The following is a 21,288-nucleotide window of genomic DNA, read 5'->3' on the forward strand; positions in this document are numbered from 1 at the left end:
ATTATATAATGGAATTCAGAAAAAGACTTTTCAGTTATTTAGTGGGGTTCTTAATTTGTAGACATGGTGATTGTGCTCCAGGCAGGCGAACTAAATTACTAGAAATCTAGGAGTTGGTTAGGGAAGGCAGAAAAGGTTTACATATGCGAGCACCATGCTTTCCTGCCACTGCAGTGTATCATTCTGCCTTTACCAGGATGAGATCCAGTTTACCATCTTCCTATTACAGTGGGCCCTAACACCAGGGTCAAGGCTGGGGCTAATATGCTACACTTTAGGTTGCTGGCTCCCTCTTTCTTAAAGAATAAACAATTCTGTATGTTTGTGAGAAGAAAAACAAAAGCTAGATTTCATGTCTGTAGCACAGCTGACATGGTAGAAGTGTAACAAAAACCATTCCTCACATAACTCAATTTTGAAAGTGTGAGGAAGCTGAATTTGCCCAGCTGGAGACTCAGATGACAAACCTTACAAAGTACTATGAATGCCCAGGTCTGGAACCGGAAGGAAATCAGGCCAGGCCTCAGAGAGAGTCAGATGCTGAGCACAAGACAGAATGTGCACATGGACTAAAAATAAAAGGCAGATAGCAAATCCCGAAACTCACACTAGGGCCTCTCTCTCTCTCTCTCTCTCTCTCTCTCTCTCTCTCTCTCTCTCTCATTGGATCTCAAATTTTTTTGTTTGAAAATCTAAAACATCTTTGCTTTGCTTCAAGTCTACAGTTTTATTTATGTCTGAGAATTAAGAATCCTAGCAAGATATTTAAAACATGGCCTGGAAAGGAAGAAAAAAAAAGCTTTCTGAGAGGAAAACCATGACAGTGCATTGGCTGCTTTGTGAAGCTCAGCTGAGAAGAGTAAGGTCATTTTGTTTCTTAAAGAACTTGGTAAGGAAATTACTTTTCTTCACCCTGATTCCTCTAGATCTCCAGCTTATATTTCAAGGATGCCCTGTGAAGGTTTTGGACATGCTCTGTGGTGAGAGAGTGACATTTATGACAGCCAACACAGAATGCTCCAATCACAAGCTGCTTCAGGAGCTGGACACAGAGGGCACTTCTCTTGCTGTAGTCTCCTGTAGTTTAGTCCTCTGCAAAGGGCTGAGCTTCTTTCAAAAGTTCAAAATTGATTTTTTTTTTGGAGAAGATAAGTGAAATTTCAGCCAACTAAGAAATTTTGGTTAAATGTCAAAAAAAGGAGTAAAAACAATGGTCCTCCAATAGATAGTACCATGGCAATTCTACCGAGTGTGGAAAAGATGGTGACTGCTTATGCATAAAAGGGTATCTACTTCTTGGGAACTTTTAATTTATGTAAGTCTCCATATATATTACAATGTGTTCCTATGCTTGGCATTGCATATTCATTTATGCTAAACTGTATAACACCTGAAAGAGAAATCCCAAATTTTTATGGATTGTGGACTGATGGAATGTTATAAATATTTGTAAATGATCTTGTTTTCTGTGCCATCACTGGTTCTTTAAGTATGACACAACCTTTTGGTACTTTCCTTTCCTGATGGGAGAAAAAAAGGTTCATCTTCTTCATTAGAAAACCAACTCAGGTATAAATGATTGAAGGGCCTTGGATCATTTTCCCATGATTTAATGACTAGCTCTGCACTGGAAATTGACAAGGTACTAATATACACTTAACCTAACACCTCCATAGCCTTGTTGGACATTTTGAACAACTTAGATCTTTTTCAAGTTTCTTGAGCCTAAAAGTTGAATCTGATAAATTTTAATAACAATGCAAGCTCTTGAAGGAGATTTTGTCACTTGTGTATAGATTGATAAAGATCAGTAAGAAGGACTATATTTATAAAGCTGTACAGGGAAAAGGACCGGTGCGAGTGAGGAGGGCACGGGAGAGGAGAGTGGAGGAATACTGAAACTGCACTGAAAGTACTATATACACAGATGAGAATGGTCTACATAATTCAGTGTAATAAAAATTTGATAAATAAATGACTAGAACAAATACATTCACAAACACCTTTCACTTCCCTCAAACTCTACACAACATTTCCTTTTAACTAAAAGCGGAAAATTTTACAGAGGCCCTTACCGACTTCCCACTTGAGAAGGCTGTTGTCCTCCCTCTCCATTTTTCCAATGACGTACCAGATACATGCCATCCAGTGTGCAAGGAGAGCAAACATGGACATGAGCAGGGTGAGGACAATTGTGCTGTGTTGAGAATAACGATCAAGTTTCTGCAGAAGGCGCAATAGACGCAGCAGCCGGACAGTCTTCAGAAGATGCACAAGGGACACCTGTGGTGGGGACAGAGAAGCATGGCTTGGCACAGCAGCTGCACTCACAGCATAGTGTTTTATGGAACCCACACCCAAGGTGGAAAGTTTCTGAAATGAAGAATGGTGGTGGTTTCACCACTGTGGCCATACTGATGAGTGTTTTGACCTCAGATACTGTATCAAGAGCTGAAAGGATGAGGCAAGGTAGGCTAAAGGTTACAGAGGTTGTTTCTGCAAACACTTAATTCATAATAGTTGATTTGATTTTCAACCTGATCATGTAAGATTGTGTATATAATGCTGTGCAACTAAAACACACTGAGTATAAGATGTCTCCATCACCTTGAACACATTTTCTGTCAATTCTGATTTCTCTATACAGAGAATATATTTGTGTTGTGATTAATCCATACATATTAAATAAAATCTTAGAAAGTCATAATAAAGGTAATTTTAATTTAATAATTTTTGGTATTCATTTTCTGAGGCTTTAATGGTTCAGTTAAAACTCATCCTGACCTGCAAAGATTCATTTCTTTAAGTGAGCTGACCCCCAAACTTAGTAAGTACCTCACACTCAAGTACCAATGGCACCTTCTGTGTCACTTGCTGAACTACCTGACTTCTGCCACCATCAATGAACAGAGAAAACATTCAGTTAGGCACTCAGACCTGGAGCTGCTCTCCAGAGTGTTCAGAAGACAAAATCAAGTGGAACGGGAAATTTTGGTGCATCTCCTATGCCCTGTCTTTTCCTATATTTAGACTTCTGACTCAAGGTCTACTTTCCTGAATTTAGACATAAATTGAAAGAGACCCACCATTGGTAAACCCAGGCAGTCAAAGTTAGTGTTAACAAGAGGTTCACCTACTACCAACTTCATGGAACTTCAGAGAGCCTTCTATCAACTTATCAGAAACAGTTGGAAAGACTCCTTGGCCAGGACTACAACAGAGGAAGACTGAATGTAGCTAGTGGCTACAGTTAGTTTGCCCTTTATAGAATATAATCACAGACAAAGTCAGCATCTTCAGAGGGATTGCCTAGAAACCAGCTAGTCAGTTGATTTCAATTCTTTCCTCAATTACCCATCTTCCCTTATCTCTAAGAAAAACAGCTAGAGCATGGCCGGTGTTTAAAAGACTTGAAATAATTGATATAAGAATGAATGGACACTTAACGAATGGACAGATCTTTAAGATGTAAGATATTCAAATCTCAACATAGGAACAGATATTCAACAAAATTGTAATCAATCCTAATCTTGTGAATTACACACTTAAATATAATACAATCTTTTTTAAACCTTTTTTCTTCTTCTTCCTTCCCATCGCTCCCTTCTTCTTCCCCTTTTCCCCTGCCTCTATGCATACAGATACCCCTGTATGTCACAGCATAACCCTTAGGAGTGGGTCCTCTCTTTCCACTCTGTGGGTTCCTGAGCTGAAACTCAGGTCGCCAGGCTCATCAGCAAGCACCTTTACCTGCTGAGCACCTGGGATCCTGATGGATATCGTGATCTTTATGTCTCCTTAGTGCTCTCTATGGTCAAGTTTAGCTGACTCTCTCCCTTCAGAATCAAGATTTCATCTACCATTTATCAAGCTGGTGTGGAACACATGATCACACGTTAGGGTTTAATAATCTCTACAGTTTGATTCAGAGAGCTATTGTGAATGGAGCTTCTTTGATCGGTAGCAGAATTTGTTGGACGGGTGACAGCTTTAAGTGAAATGAGTCTGTGCCGACTCCCAGTGGAGGACACCATCTGATCGCGGTATGGGCGCACATGACTCATTTTCTCTGACCTCGGATGTGGTGGTACAGGAAAGAATATGAAACTTCCCTATGTGCCATTTCACAAGTAGGGCATGTCAACTCTGGTGATATGCTGGGATATTCCAAACAAACAAAAATATTACTAAACTTGTTCTCAGCAGAGTCAACGGCTTCCTGCTCTGAAGGTTTCTGGTGGACGGAGGAGGTCATAATTCTTACTCCCTTTGGGATGACTACCCTGGATTGTCACGAATGATAATTGTACACTACTTGTGGGCAAGCGTATCTGTTCAAACTGGTAGTGTTTTCCCCTTTTACCAACTGGCCATGTCCATCTGCCTGGCTGGGGAAATAGAAGTATTCTATTTATTCCCACACAGGGGTGGGAATAAACGATATTTCTTGATGTCAGAAATTAGGCAAAGCATTGGATAGATATATTTTGTTTTTTACTTGTTCAAGAGCTGTAGGAAGTTTGGATAGTCCGTGAAGGTAAGTGATCTACACCATTTCCTTTCCACTTAATTTGACATTTCTAATTTTGTCTTTCACCGAACCTTTCAGTGAGATGCATGGTACATTTCAATGGATGAATATATGAGTGTATTAAAAACATTTGCCAAGGGCAGTTAGAACTAGGCAGAGTCAAAATCTAAAGAGCACTTTCTGATGTCCGTACTGCATTTTGAGTTTCTTCTATGTATTAAATGTATTCCCTGGACACATTTAAAATCTGGTAGTAGCAGTCTTATTTTAGATTCCATGTCTAAGAACATTTCTTATAAGTTGTCCTCATCATGTATTTTTTTTTGAAAGGGAACAGAATATCTTGAACAAATTTTTCTGTTAAACTAGAATATTTTGTACTTATTAACTTAGTTAAGGGTAGCAGATTTGTGCTGCTTTTTAGGTGACCAGGCCCATGAAAAGAAGCAGTGTCTCTGGTAGAAAGCCCCCTTTCCCTCTCATTTTTCTTTCTGATTTCCAGCATTCACAAAGCATTGATCCAGAATTCCAAGACATCGAGCAAAAGGGGGAGGAGATCAGTGACATTGTCACTAAATATAAAAATCTCACCTGTTAAGTTAGACAGCAATGATGTTAATTGTTTAGAAACATACACTGAATATTTCTTGTATATATTTATCATCATATTACATTTACATATCTAAATTATCTTATTTCAGTACCCAAAAAAACAGACCAGTTAAGCAGAATTTATTTGATCATTTGGCCAGCAAATTCAGAATATTTTAATAAACATTTTTTTAGATTATTTGCAGTTTTGCAAAATCCTTGTTTTTACTCATTGCATTTCATTATGGTACTTATATAGATAAATTCAATCTCACAAAGAAAGAAATCTCAAATTCAATAGGTCAACATTCAGTATCATTTGGATTAATACTATGTGCTAACTTTTTTTTTCTTGATAGCTTTTTTCCTAATGATGTCACCCTCAAACTTCCAACTCAAAAAAATAAAGATAAGACAAACAGACTCTCATGGCACAGGCAATTAGCAAATACGCAAATGTGCTAACCTGCACTAAGCAACTGGGATAGAAGTTGTATGTTCATCTAAAAGCCAATGGTATCTGCGTTTGAAATTCTGATCACTTTACTACTCTTAGAAACCAAAAGAATATGATTCATACGAGGGGTATCAACTGATAAGGAAATTTGTTTAATTTGAACTCATGCTTAGTGCTTTGTTTTTACAGGCTAAAGTTGGTGACCACGCCAAACCACGTGCAAAATCAAAATTGGTCTTCCTAAATATATCTCTGGTTATAAGTAAGACAGTTTTTAAAAATGTCCCTCACTGAATGTAAAAACAGTTTTAGTAACAAATGTAAGATGGTTTTCCTCATGACAAGACATGGTGAAAAGCAGGAAGGAGAGGGAGTGCAGGTGATAATCCACTCAAGAATCTGAAGTTTATGAGACTGTGTCATTTAAGCAGGTGAATTCCCTTACTCCAAGACTAACATTCCTTTTTGTCTGATCAGCCTTCAGTAAGCTGTGTTCATGAATAATGAAATAAGAGAGACAGAGTTAAAGAAATGTTTGCAATTCCCCACCAAATTCTCCAGCTGATTTTCTTTAGGAATCTAAAGCGATGCTTCCATCCCTAGTGGTGGTTTGGTACCAAAGGATTATTTAGTGAGTCACAATTTATGACAAATCCAGGATTTCTTTCTTTCTGTATGTGCTTTATCTGATTCTGAGCATTGAAGGAAGGGATCAGAAGAGCGTCCCCTCTTCAAGTTCAGAATCTGGCCTGTGTGCCACTGAATATCTCAGAATCCTTATTACAGAGCGCACAAACCTCGGTGAGCACCAACTGCCAACAACATTTAACACCAAACATATGCAAATCAAACACAGCACATAAAGGCCACATGGAAGATGTTTCTACTCACCACAGTGACATTGAAAGCATACAGGAGATCAAAGGGCAGGGCAGCAATCAAATCAATGATGAACCAGGTTGTGACATAGTGGATACAAATAGATCTTGCTTCAAAGATAACTTGGCCAGACTTGCTGACATAAGTTGTTCGGAAATTTAGAATAATATCTGCTTGGGAAAAAAAGATAATTAAGAAAAAATGAGGGAAAAGGAGAAGAAAAAGAAAAAGTAAAAAAAAAACTAATGAAAAAGAGAATAAATGAAGGGAGGAATCTGGGAAGACAGCAGTTAGGGAAGAAGGGGCGAAGAAAGGCGTAAAAATTATACAAAATCAAGCAAAAAGGAATTTTAAGCTATTTCAGATTAGTGTCCTCATGAATTCAATATAAATTAATGAGAAAATGCTGAAGAAGGGTGAAGGACACGTGGAATACTATGTTTAAATGACTAATGATTACAGCCATCAGAACAGTTGTGACATTCCCAAGTGCCCAATGTGAAATATTCTAGAGCTTGTCTGGAGATTGTTCCATTTCCATGGTAGAGGTAGAAACAATAGTTGTCATATGCATAACACTACTTTATTGCATGCACAAAACTTACTAGATCACTGTGTGGACATGAAATTTACCCTTGACTGGAAGTCACATCTCTTACCAAGTACAGCAGTTATTAATTTGGTTCTAGAGCTTATCTTTCCTTTTCTGCTCTTCTATTTTAGGTATAATTTTAAACCTTCCCTATATGATTCTTTTGTTGTGTATTTATTGAGTCTTTTACTACACACGATACCCTCACTGGTGCTAGTCAAAAGGCAAACTACAAACAAACATGTTTTCTTAAGTTTGAAGTCTCTGTGTAAAAATGAGTATTTCTCAGACTGATATATTATTATTTTCTGGATTATGTAAAATTAAGTTGTGTGTTTTCTTTAAGATCATGTGCATGCAAGTCCCAGGACATTGTAGAATGGTTACGCACAGGAAAGGATGACACGTGACAGCTGATGCTAACAGAGAGACATTACTTCATGAGTCTTATTTTGGGGGTAATACACTGGTTCAACTCCTCACAAACCAAATCAAGATACATGGGGGGGGGAGTATCTCAGGCAATGAAACTAGGAATTGAAGTAATTATAGAAAAATAAACACTCTGAATTATAGAATGGATCAGCATTATCAGATGAATTGGCACACTTGTTGGTTAATTTGGACTATTAAAAATAATAACAGTGTTCTTTGAGGTGAAGGATGTGCTGACACCATGATTATAATATTGACTGCTAAAACCTACGCATTGGTAAACCCCAGTAAAACAGCAACAGCACAAAGAACAAGAAGATGAAAAGTTTTGTCAGAGGATTGGATGGGGAGATAGCGGTGGCTATGATTGTATTCGCTGCATTTGTTTCTCTACTCTCAGGAGTAGAGACAAATATTTAAAACTGTTAAAAATAAACAAAAACAGAATTTAAAACTCATGGTTTTGCTCATTATTAACTTGGATTTTATTTTGATTTTCATTTTGTGCTCACCCTTCTGTAATAGACTACGCATCCATAGCCCTGGGCTCCCTCCTGCGCTCAGATATTTGACAGAGAATCTGTGTACATAGTAATATGGGTCCAGGGTTAGGCTACACTTTAAGCAGAAAGGGGGCTGTACTGAGGGGCAGACCTAGGCAAGGCCACTGAAGAGACTTTTCTTTACATGGTGACAGGAAAAGAAAAGATAATAAATAGAAAACAGCAATGGTGTCATGGATTGAAGTATGTAGCAGGGCAGATAGGTGGTCTCTAGGTGCTGTGTGAAACCAAGACTGGTGTTTGCTAAGTAAATGTCTGTGATGGAGGATTCATGATGGGTTAGAAGCAGGCAGCACTTCCAGTTTCTGTGTCTCAGAAACCAAACAACAAAGCACAATTCCTTACTGGGTGTGGGATGCGGAACTGTGGGGGAGACAAGCAGAGGAGAATGTGACCTAAAACTGATATAGAACTGAAGGACCATTTGAAGCGACCATGAGGAACATGTTTGTTTCTCAGTAAAAACTGTTTTAAAAGGCAGCTGTGGTGAAATGCGTGCAGCTTTGGGGAAAGTCCAAGTTTTTTTTCTCTTGGAATTCACAGCAAATATTTCTATGCTGTCTGCATAGCACACAGTGTTTGATAAGACATGGTGAGATAAACTCACTAGAAAACATAGGCAAGTGATTCCAGGTGGAATTAACGAATGTAGTTTATTCTTAAGAGGATGGGTCAGTGGGCCCCCTAAGGAAGCTCAGTACACGATCCATCCAGCTGACTTAGCCTTGTGAAGCAGGGCTGTCTTAAGTGGAACAGCGTGGAATCTGTTGTGCCTCCTCCACCCAGCCCAGTCTGTGGTTTGTTCCTCTTTGTAGAATGTCTGAGATCTAGACAGAAAGAGGAGCTGCAAGTGCACTGACCCAATCTGTCCTCCAGAAACTCCCTCTGAAGGATCTCTTTGGTTCCATGCTACCAGTGATCAGGAAAGCAAAGCTATTCCAGCCAGCTCTGGTCCTGAACAATTCTCATTGTTCTAAAGCAAACATCACATGAAAAATGAAAATCCCTTCACTGCTGTCTTCTCCATGGGCTGCAGAGCTCAAGCAGACAAGGAAAGGACACAGCCTGGCAGAGCGGGTTCAGTCATGCACATGGCCACCCCGAGAAGCAGCACACAGCCTGTCATCCCCCTCCACTTCTTTCATCCTATTTTCTAAGTTGGTTTGTATTGCATACACATATATATTCCCCTTTTGTCCCATTATTGACCTTTTATTTGTTTGCTGTTCTTCCTGCCTTTTCTCTCCCTCTAATAGCTGGTTTCTTTTCTTTTCTCTATATACATCCTTTTTTTGTTTCAACATAATTATGACTTTTGCTTTGTACCTTTTGTTTCCTTTTTCCATGTCTACTTTTTGAATATTCTGTTGTTTTTGTTTTCTACTTATTATTTTCTTTTATCCCAAGATACTGCAGCCTACTCTTAAAGTCTCCTACAGAGCTGCAGTGACAAAGTCAGCATGGTACTGGCATGAAGCAGACATGGGACAGAATAGGATATCCAGAAAAAATAAACTCACCAACATTCAGTAAACTGGTTCTCAATATGGGAGTCAAAACCTACATTAGGAAAGCAGATATTCACATATAGAAGACTAAAGCTAACTAGATTTTAGCTTGACCCTGAAAAAAGTCATTTCTTTTTTACTTTTTTTTAAAAAAATGGTTTGAGCAGGAGAAGGAAGAGGAATAAGAGAGGGGATGGGTGATAAAATAATTAGAATTCATAATGCCTGCATATGAAATTTTGGAGAATAAAAAAATAGAAAACTGCTTCAAGGACCGTAACATTAAAAACTGAATCATTAAGAAAAAATGTTCAAGGGCTGGAGCGATGGCTCAGCAGACTGGCTCTTAACTTCTAGAGGACCAGGTTTAATTCCCAGCACATGTGAGTAACTACAGTACAGTATAGCTCACACAGACATACATGCAAGCAATACACCAATAAAATAAAATAAAAGTAGATACATTGTAAAAAAAAGTTTAAAAAAGGAAGGAAGAAAAGAAAGAAAGAGAGAAAGAAAGAAGGACTTGAGTATTAAATTCACAAAGATATGAGTTCTCCTAATGACCGTACATGCTTTGGGAGAAAATATAAGATCCAGTGTGGTGATATTTTCTTTGTGATCTAACAAATGAGGCTTGCCTGAAGATCAGAGAACAAAGTTAAGCCACTAATTGGCCATAGAGGTTGTGCTGTGGTGGCACACACCTTTACTTCCAGCACTTGGGAGGCAGAGGCAGATGGATCTCTGTGAGTTCAAGGCCTCCCTCAGTTGCACAAGACTGATACAGTCTACAAGAGAAACAGAGTGATTCACACTTTTGATCCTAGCACTAGGAAAATGGAGACAGGAAGGGCTCTGACTGTGCAGAGAGAGGAATGTAAAGTGGGAGGAGACAGGAACTCAAGGCATTCAGTCTGATGGTTTGTAGAGACAGGATAGCCCTTTCAGTCTGAGGATTTTGCAGAGGTAACAACTAGTGGCTGCTGCTCTGCTGATCTTTCAGTTTTCACTCCTTAATCTCGGACTCCAGGTTTTTATCACTGAGACCAATTAGGAATCGTGCTACAGTGCAGGAAAGGCGACACAGCGATGGAGTGCTGGGCTCACACTTTACTCATGTGTCTGTGCAGGGGCCACGCAGCTAAACTCTGCCTGGATTTCCTGTGTTACGCAGACAGAGAGGCAGTGGGCAAACACTGTTCTACATTGAACATCTGCGGTTACTTGCTATGCAGGAATAATGACACTATCAACAATTGCCTGTCATTTGTCACTCATCAAGGCAGAAATGACGTGATAGAAGTGATAGAAGGACTTATAACATGTTTGTAGTTACAAATAACACACATGTTCTCAGAAGTGCATAATGCTGTTTTTAATTATTTAGAATTGTGACCTCATTCGTTCATCAAAACAATACTATTATGTAAGTGTTTTCATTACTCCCCTTACAAGTAGGGAAACTGAGTGATAAGAGAGATGAAGTAACTTGCCCAGAATCACACAGATGACAATAGTACACACATACTTAATCTTCACTGCTAGCTAACATAGGAAGAGTTGAGCTCCACACCTCTAAGTTCCAATTCAGAACTACGGGTTTTGTGCCTTGGTGGAAACCAGTCACATTAATAATCTGGAATCATGTTCTCAGTAATCCCCAATTCCCGAATTATAATTGTTATAGCCCATAGTGCATGAGGTAGCGTATAAACTGATATTAATTTGGACATTTGTTTTGTTGATATTGAGAACATGAAAGGGCAATGCTAACAGAAAAGGAACACTCACAGCAGATGGTGATTTGTACCACAGGGTAAGACGACGAGGTGACTCAGTGCCACTGCAGTGCCATGCCTGGCCACAGTGGGCAGCAGAGGAGAGAGAATGTCACCAGCCCTTGAGTGATGTGAACTCTGTATACCTCCTCTTCAACTGTCTAAGCTCACGAATTTCTGCAACAGTGAGCAGCTTAACACGTGCAGTCACCATTTTGGAATGGAAGCAGGCATTGCCATTTCAGTGTGACTAGAAGGAAGCTCAGGCTAAGTATTTCTGTTCTAGGGACACAGTGTTGCCAAATTCATGGTGAAGTTTGGTTTCTGTGGCATAGGTTGAGGTAAGTGTGTGAGTTCACTATAAAGTTGAAAGAACCATACAGTTAGAAAGGAAGAAAGGTCATAATGTTAAGATGACATAAGAGAATAGCCAGAGTTTATGAAATTATTAAATATTTCAAAATAGCTAGTACAACTGCATGCTCTTTAGATAAGGACATAATGAATTTTCAAGATATGCCAGCTATCCCTATGCAGCCATTTTACATTGTGTGCATGAACTGAGCTCCATATGTGTCAATTAACAAATATATATATATTAAAGTGAAGTGTTGAACCTACAGAGATGGCTCAGTGGGTAAGAATACTTGATGCCAAGGCTGACGAACTGAGTTTGATTCCTGGAAACAATGGAACAGGGAAGCTGATTTCACCAAGTTGCCCTAGAACCTCCACACATATGCCATGGCACACATAAGCACATGCACTAACAAAACAAACATGTATATGTTAGAAAAAGTTTAAGATACAAAACAATTGTAGTGATAATTCCTTTCATGGTTACTGATCACCATGTCTATCACAAATTTTACAGAAAGCCTGCTGTGCTAACTCACATACTGACATACTTCCATAAACACCAAAAACAAAAAATCTGAGTAAAGTGAATATTTACTTAACTGCACCCCTCTTTAAGGCCATGTGCCTACGTAGTAGACAAAGACAAACGAGAAGTTACACTTCTCAATAGAGCGGGTATTGGATGAGTCATTATAAAGTGCAGTTTAGAAGGCTTCTATGAGACAACTTGTTAGTTGATTGAACTTACATGATGAAACGTGACCTCCTAGCTCTAACTTGAAAAAGAAGCAACCATGAACTTTTGTGAACAGATGGTGACAACACTAATGAAAATATTTAAGGATTTTTTAACTTGCATTTGAAACTTGAATATTGTTTATTTTCAAAGAGGAAATGCACTTAGTTATAATCTAAAAATTGGATTTTTCCAGGATAAGGATAAAATGGTGCAGTGATTGATCTAAATAACTAATGGTTTGAGTAACCAACTTTAAAACAACAACAAAATACTTTTTGTCAAGCATTATAAAGGATGCAGTTCTGGACTATCCACAAAGGTCTTCACATTTGCCATATACTTTGCTGTTGATCAGACTGACATCATCCCCAGTTCACCAAAGTTGCAGAATAGTTAAGCAATTGTGTGTGGGGTAACTTTTCACACTTAATGTCATTTTATTCCTATATTCTAAAAGACAAGAGTGTTGCACCAGTGGCTTTTTCTTATAGAGAATTACCTTAGATTGGTACAATGAAATTCTCAGAAAAAAAATAGGATGTTAGGAGGATATTTTCCCTGAACCTTTCATGTCTTATTCTTCCTGTCAAAGTACTAAACAGGCCTGATCTTATCGACCTTCTGACATCAGTGATTGCCATGCTGGGGTTTATATGTTGCAGACCAATCTCACTCTGAATACTTTCTGGCTGATTGTGAAAACTCTGCTCTCTTATACCTTCCAAATTATGATGAACTAAACTTTCAAACCCAGGAGCCAAAACTAAACCCTTTAAGTAGTCCTTTCATATTTACATTCATGGCAATACAAACGTAGCAATCTGATCCAGGAGAAACATTCCCGAATCCATAGAAAATTAACTGAAAATAATCTTTCTCCTCAAAATTTTTATGTACTTATGTGTTGACATCTGATATAGCATTCATTGTGCTTCGTGGTATAGGGATCCTATGTAATGAGCCCTTAACAGACCTTTACAAAGGGTTGATCCTAATCTATTGCACCAAAATGAAGATACAATTGAATTCTCTGATGACACAGACCACAGGTAATTATATCCTGAGATAATTTACCTGTTGTCTTCATGCTTTATATAGTACAATTAAAGTCAAGCAATAGAGAAATAACTGGATATGGTATTTTCTTATTTTCAGACTTCCAAAAGTATTTCTTTTCCCTCCCACTAACTTGCTATATGTGTGAGCTGAAAAGCAAAGGAATTAAATGTATTTACCCCCCTGAGTTTGATTTTCTGTAGAGCAATGTCATTAGAATGTCTACAGTTCTAAATAAAAAGAAATGACAGGTAAGTTTGATATAGTATAAATTAGTAGATTACTTTATTAGCCTTCATGTCAGGTGGGAAATCATTTAAAAAATGTATTGAATTACTTGTTAAAAAGTACGTTAAAGTATAGTGGTGTGCACAAAAGCATGTGCTCTGCATATAAATGATTACTAACTTAGGCATTTCTTTAAAAACTAATTGATGTGGTACAGTGTGGGTGGAGGGACATGTAACAAAACCAGCTCTAGCTGATGATCTAAAGGTACTCTGATTGTTTCCATTGCTTGTGAGTCAGTCCTTTAAGAACAGCACCAAGTCACAGCACACGTGGGCCAGAGGGTGTGGGGACAATATATAGAGGGGAAATTGATCAGGAGGCTGGAGGGACAGATAATCCTAACAATTGGTGTCAGGAATAAAAGTTCCTGTCATCTGACCTTGCTCATCACATCAGCATTTGTCTCTCTCTCTTACTATAAAAGGTATAGATTTATAAAAAATGAAAAATAAAGAGCAATAGACTCCGTGGGAGATAGCAACATATAAGTACAAGAGGACTCACAACAGAATGATTAGGGGATGAAAACACCAGATTAAGTGATGTGGACCCATACTGATGCTTATTTCTGTTTTGTGTCAGTTGACCACTGCAGTCATGGAGACTCATACACATCATGGCATCCTCCATCAACTTCAACATACTGTGAAGGGAAGGATCCTAGAAGCCCTGTATCCTAATGGCTTGCCATATGTAGAAACTTTGCATTGAATAAGAAATATCCCCTAAGGCTCATATGTTTGAAATAATTTAAATAATAATTTCAAGATGGTGGCATTGTTTGGGGAGACTGCAGAAGCTTTGGGAGGCAGAGTCTTATTGGAAGAAGTATGTCACTGAGAATGGGTTTTGGAGGGTTTATGGCCTTGCCTCACTTTCTTTCCTGTTGCTCTTTGCTCCTTTTGTGTAGATGAAATACATTTCTCTGCTTGCTTCACTGCAGATACTAAACTGTTCACTTTATCTTTATATTTAGAAAAACAGTTAAATATCTTAACATAGTAAAGAAGACCTCTTTTGAAAGTGATTACTATTCCTTTAGAGGCCAAGTACTAAGAGTTCAAGTGACCATCCTAGTGTAGTCTCACTGTGGGACAGCAGCACACAGGTGTTTTTCCGCTGACATTCTCAGAATCCAGTTACCCCAGAACTTTCCAACTGAAATGATTCCTTTCACTGTTCCAACATATTAAATACTGCCACAGAGGTCCATAGTTTTTTATTCTGCTCAAAGAAAGCTAATCTCTACAGGTTTTCACTTTCTTATGATGTTATGCTAGTAAATCCTTATATGCACAATGAAGTAACGTTATTCAAAATAAATACTAAAATTGCCTACTACACATCATTGAAATTCTGTTTCTCTCATAAACTATTCATTTCTATCAGACTGAGCTTGTACATGACTGCTCCTTTGCTGTGCAGCTCTGCCGTATCAAAAGACTTCTGTGTATCATGGATGAGACTACTGGCTTGGATTCTCTATAAATTAATCACCTTTTCAGTGATGTTTAAACCCAAATTAGATGCTGAGCTTCAATAAAAAAATACTTTAATGGGGATGGAGAGGTGGGTTAACAGTCAAGCACACTGGCTTCCCTTCCCAAGGACCTACGTTCAGTTCTCAGCACCCACATGGCAGAGACCACTGTGAACACAGAACATGTTTGAGACACAAATCTTTCACTATATCCCAGTGACATGTTGACTGTGCTTGCCATCACAGCAGACCCTGCTAAGAATGTCTTAATGGCCATACAGAAGAGGGGCTGGCAATGTAGAAAGAGGAGTCAAATTCCCTGCATTGTGGGCAGCATAATAAGTGTTCGCCATCATTGTCGCTTTACTTACAGGCTTCCAAACCGAGAAACAGGATCTACGAGTTGCCTAAATTGCTCGCTGTCACTTCTGTTTCTACTTTACAGACCTGGAACACACCATTTAGTCTTGTCATGCCAATAAAACACCAATAATAACCAGTATGCATTACATCATTACTTTATTGACAGGGCTATTTCTGTGGCTTCCTGTGCATTCACTGTTACCCTTATTGGGGTCACTGTATAGGCAGTGGTCTGTCCTCTAACAATATGTGCCCAATTCAGCTATTCTGTGAAGATGGCAGATGACCTGCATTTGGAAAACATATACATATATATATACATAGATACATATATATACACATATATATATATGTATATATGTATATATGTATATATATGTATATATATGTATCTATGTATATATATATACATATATAAGTCAAGGCTACATTTCATTCTTGATGCCTTTGTCTCCTTCAATCACAGTGGGAAGGAAATTCCATTGATTTCTATGAGCTTTTATGGTGTTAAAATAAGTTTTAGAATGATAAAATTAGTATTTAGAATTGTTATTATAGATTTGCCACACATAAAATATACAATTTTTAAAAATATAGTTTAAGAATATATATGGCATATATACTTAAAATGAAATAACACTAAGAAAATAATTGGATGAATTTTCCAAGGCCGGCTGTCCCTATAAACCCCATGGTCAGAGTCACAACTAGAGCCAGAATAATTCTTTATTAGCCACACTGATTGTTACCTTCCCCAAAGTAACCAGTGACCTTATTACCATACACTAATCATGTTTGGATCAGTTACAAGCACAATGCAAAATAAAAAGTATAGTTTTGCTTTTGGTTATAGAGGCCTTTACTAGGAAACCAAGTATTTTTTATTGCTTTATTGTGTTCCATTGCCTTATTATGCATATGTCCATATTTTAATCTAATTGTATGCAATATGGGATCTTTTGAATTCAGGAAAGTTGGGTATTAGTGTTAGTTATATACATACTGCATGCATATGTGTGTATATACGTATATATATGGAGTGAGTGAGGGCCTGCTTTTCGTCCTGGTTGCCTGGCTAGCTTAACCCCAGAAATAACCACACAAAAATTGTATTAATTAAATTACTGCCCATTAGCTCTAATTTTCCATTAGCCAACTCTTACATCTTAATTCAACCCATTTCTACCAATCTGTGTAACACTACGAGGTTGTGGTTTACCAGGAGAGATTCTAACCAGTGTCAGTCTCAGGCAGGAGTTTCATGGCAGCTGCCACTCTGCCCTTCTTCCCAGAATTCTGTTCTGTCTTCCCCGCCTACCTGACATCCGCCCATTGCTACCATTTCAACCCATTTCTACCAATTTGTGTAACACCACAATATATATGTATATGTGTATATATATATATACACACATATATATATACACACACACAAACACTATATATTTTAAATAATCAAACACAGACATGTTTTACTTGTAAATACGTAGGATGAGCATTGATTTTTAAGTCCACCTTTCTAGGCCACCAAGTATGCATCTACTTTTATAGCGACTGCTAAGGAATTTAATAGAAAGAACAGACTTATTAATAGCTGTCCCTGGAGTATAAGATCATTTAAGTTACTCTACATATTACCTAAATTCATTACAATTTTTCCCCTTCTTTCCAATGATGTTTTTAAAGATTTTTCTGGTGGTAAAGTGATGCTGAGCACTCTAACTACATCTGTACACCCTTTCCTACAAGATGCCAGTCAGGACATCTGTTCAGTGGAAGTCACCTCTCCTCCTCCTGTTCTGCTTGCATGAACTGCATTCTATTTGTGAGATTATGTCCACTCACAGATCAGTAAGATACACCACTCTAGTGTCTTTCTGTCCTTTCAAGTCTTGCAATTTGCTTACAGCTTTTCTGCTATTACTTTATACAGTCTGAAAAGTGAGACAAGATTCGTATTTTCTAAATGGATATCCAATTGATCCAGGGCTATTTTTGAGAACATCATTTCCTGAAAACATCTCAGTTGTAGCTCTGCTGTACACAGTGGCATGCACATGTGTATGGTTCTATTTCTGTATTTCTCAAGATACCCCATTTTCACCTTCATAGCATAGAGGTAGAAGTGTTCAAACTAGACTTATAAATTCGCAAGAATATTTACAATACAGTCAATACATTTGACTCTTGAAGAAAATTCAAGTATGATTTAATAAAAGTACAAAGTATTATATTAAAAATAAAACAGTTAAATTTTAATGTTTGAAATTATGAAACTACTTGATTAAATGAGTGTGTTTGTGAGTGTCATCAGTGGAAGCTGTTCATATTTTAGTATTATGCTACAGCTGTGGGAGCTTGTGGTTTCCATAACTCAATCTATTTTTAGGCGCTGTACACAGGGCCAACACAAAGATCAGTTTTTCTAAGCCACACTCACCCAATTGCTGTAAATTATGAACAATGCCAACCAACCACCCTAGAGTCGGAATCCAAAATTCTAGTTGCATCTTAATCTAGCCCATTGATGTAAAAAGGCAACTTGAGAAGCAAAATGATTTATATTTTTCATTAAATGTTCCTTCTTTGTCTGAGTTGCCTGCCTAGTGTCAAGGCAAGTTGGTATCTCTGGGTATTTAGGAACCGCACAAGAAGATGACTCCAGGGCAGGTAGTCACAGGACAGGGAAAATCTGGAGTCCAAATAGTTGCATGTGAGAATTGACAGGAATAGCAGGGGCAGAGAAGACCAGCATTCAAAAGTCAGCAGACTCTTGGGAACCAGGTTGTAATGCCAGTCAGGGTGAGCGAAAATAGTTTTCCTAACTCCAGATGGAGTTTTGAGTTGCAGGATACTTTTAACTATTCCTATCTTGCATTGAAGGTTTCTCTTCAAACCCTAACAAAATAAACTCCATCTTGAACCAAATTATTGAGCCCACCATCACTTCTGCACTGAAACAGTAGGCAGAACTCTGAAATGCAGAATTCCCTCATCTCATGTAGACTGAGCATCATACAGGACTCTCAGAGAGGAAGACACAAAGCCAGAGGTCTGATAATGGCCCTAGTTTTCAATTCTGTTGTAAGGAATCCCAATATATCACTTTACTCTCCTTTGGGTTCTTGAGTCTGAGTTGAGGTCAAACTTTGATTACCTATCCTTGAGAAAGTCACGTGCTATTTCTGAGCCAGTTTATCCCTGTGTTATATACTATTTCTAGAAAGAATGGAAGAATAGCTACCTGTCTATATAAAAATATAGTTTCTAGAGTTTTTCAGAATTGTTTTAGACAAAGCAAACATAGCATTCAAAATATACCAATATATTTGTGTGTTCATAAGTCACAGGCTACCAAAATATAAAGAAAAATAACCAGATCTTGGTAGAAACACAGTGATTCATTAAAAATGTTCTGCTTATTAGTCCAGCAAAGATGTTACCTACACATTAATAGTTTTAATCACAATGAAAGAGCCTCACAGCTCTTTGCCTTGTGGATAAACATGCATGATCTTTATTGGGCAGTTGAATAACACACACAGTTCAGTACTCAGGACTGAAGATGGTCACTATACGACTATAACTATAAGGCTAAGACTTTGTCTCAAAAAGTTGATATCTGAAGCATTGTTTTAGCCATTGAAGTGCAACTGAGGCCCTCATCCTTCCTTCCATAGGACTTGACTGCATGTGACTTTGGCGAATCTTATGACCCAAGCTAATGCTTACTGCTTCATTAGTATTTCAATGTTCACTCTCAGTCATGCTCATCTTAGAAAGCAAAAGCCCAAAGAGAGGTCCAATGAGATGACTTAGAGCGAGCATGCTTTATCCAAGCCTGATGGTCAGGGATCAATCCTCAGACCCATATGGAAGGAGAGGACCAATTCCTACAAGTGTTTGCTAATGTTGAGGGACAGCTGACTTCGTTTTCTTCTAAGTTAAACAATGTTAGATTTTGATCATGTTCTTAACTGGAGGTCAACAGTTTTGCTGATTCTTCCTCAATTGTCTTGGGAATGATACACCATAAATTACTTCTCTTGTTCTGAGAGTTGACTGACCATTCGATGTTTCATGGTATGTTAACTGTCTGACCATAAACCTACAAAAACAACTGCAAAATTCCACATTTAATCACTTGCTCATTTGGTGTAAAAAGACTACTATGCCGTTAGCTTGAGTTGTTTTTTTCATTTTTGTACTATGGAAAATGGAAAATATGATCTGGACATTATTTTTTAATTAATTAATTAATTTTACATAATGAATGCAGTCTCCCCTTTCTCCTCCCCTCCACTCCTTCACATTTCTCTTCAACCCACTCCTCGTGCATATCAGGCCTCCTATGGGCATCAGTAAAATATGACACATCAAACTACCATAAATACCAAGTCCCTCTGCTTTTATTCACACAAGCAAGGCAATCCAGTATGAGGAATAGGTTCCCAAGAGCCAGACAAGCACAGGACAGCAGTGCTCCCATTGCCAGGAGTTCCACAAATAGACTAAGCTATACAACTGTCACATAAATGTAAAGGGCCTAAGTTGGTTCCATGCAAGTTGCCTGGTTGTTGGTTTAGACTGTAAGTTCCCATGAGCCAGGCTAGCCTTATCTGTGGATTTTCTTCTGATGTACCTGAACCCCATGGTGCCTACATTCTCTCCCTGCTTTCCTTAGCAGGACCCCTAGAAGTTGATCTAATGCTTGGCATGGCCATCTGAATCTACTTCTGTCAGTCATGGATGCAGGCTCTCCCCCTGACAACCGCGTAGGCATCAATCTGAATACAGGGGATGGCAAGTTCAGGGTATGCATTCATTGCTATCTAGAGTCCTGGTTGTGGCCATCCTTGTTTCCCTGACATCAGGCTTCTATTGAATCTTTCCAGTCATCTCTCTTAGCACTCTCCCCATCTACTCATGTCTAAACACAACTCCTCAGGTTTCTACACCTATCAGCCACCATGTCCAACCAAAAAATCTTCTCTACTTTCCCTTCCCTAAGAGACCACGTGTTGCACCCCCACCTCCATCCTTGGCCCGGCCATTATTAATTTTTTGCTGGGAAACATCTTTGCTTTAGTTCCTGGTTTTAGACACTATAATGTTAACCTACACATGTAAAGCATGTGCATAGCACCTAAACTCACCATTAAATAAATGTGACATTTTAAGAAAAAAGCAGGAATTGAATCTAGATCAGTGGTGCAGAGCTTGAACAGTCTCTGTGGTCTTAGATTTAAGCACCAGCACAATTAATCAATAAATCAACTAATCAATCCAAATTAATGATCTCCCCATTCTACAGGAAACATAAAAAAGATCAGCTTAGAGCACCTCAGAATGTGGTCATTTTTTTCAGTTCTTATTACATATTCTTCTTCCATTCTAATATGAAAAAAATTGCATCTAATGTTTAAAATTACCTTTCTTTTCTTCTTTCTGTTTAAAAGTCTTATAATGTGACTCTTAAATTTGATAAGAAACATGTCCAAAAATAGTTGGCTCCCTTTTTTACAAAGTAATAGGATTACAGCTAGAATGATGCTACTCAACCTCCCCTTGCAAAGGATGTGGTTTCGTGTCTAGGCTGTTGCAATGGCAGTAGTCTGTGACAGGTTGCAAATGTGCTCATGAAGATGTGCACAGTGACTTT

At 38.2% G+C, this 21,288-nt stretch overlaps 1 protein-coding gene across 1 annotated transcript in view; it reads right to left on the minus strand.

The window, feature by feature from the left end:
- Kcnh8 (potassium voltage-gated channel subfamily H member 8) overlaps positions 1-21,288 on the minus strand; it is a 219,680-nt gene that overhangs the window by 171,764 nt on the left and 26,628 nt on the right. Inside the window, exons 4-5 of the mRNA XM_087897874.1 lie at positions 6,471-6,628; positions 2,076-2,283 (exon numbers count right to left, since the gene is read on the minus strand). Of these exons, the coding sequence (XP_087754000.1) occupies positions 2,076-2,283; positions 6,471-6,628 (366 nt within the window). The remainder of the gene's footprint in view (positions 1-2,075; positions 2,284-6,470; positions 6,629-21,288) is intronic.

Source organism: Myodes glareolus, chromosome 18 (genome assembly GCF_982192425.1).
Source record: "Myodes glareolus chromosome 18, mMyoGla1.1, whole genome shotgun sequence".
NCBI lineage: Eukaryota > Metazoa > Chordata > Mammalia > Rodentia > Cricetidae > Myodes > Myodes glareolus.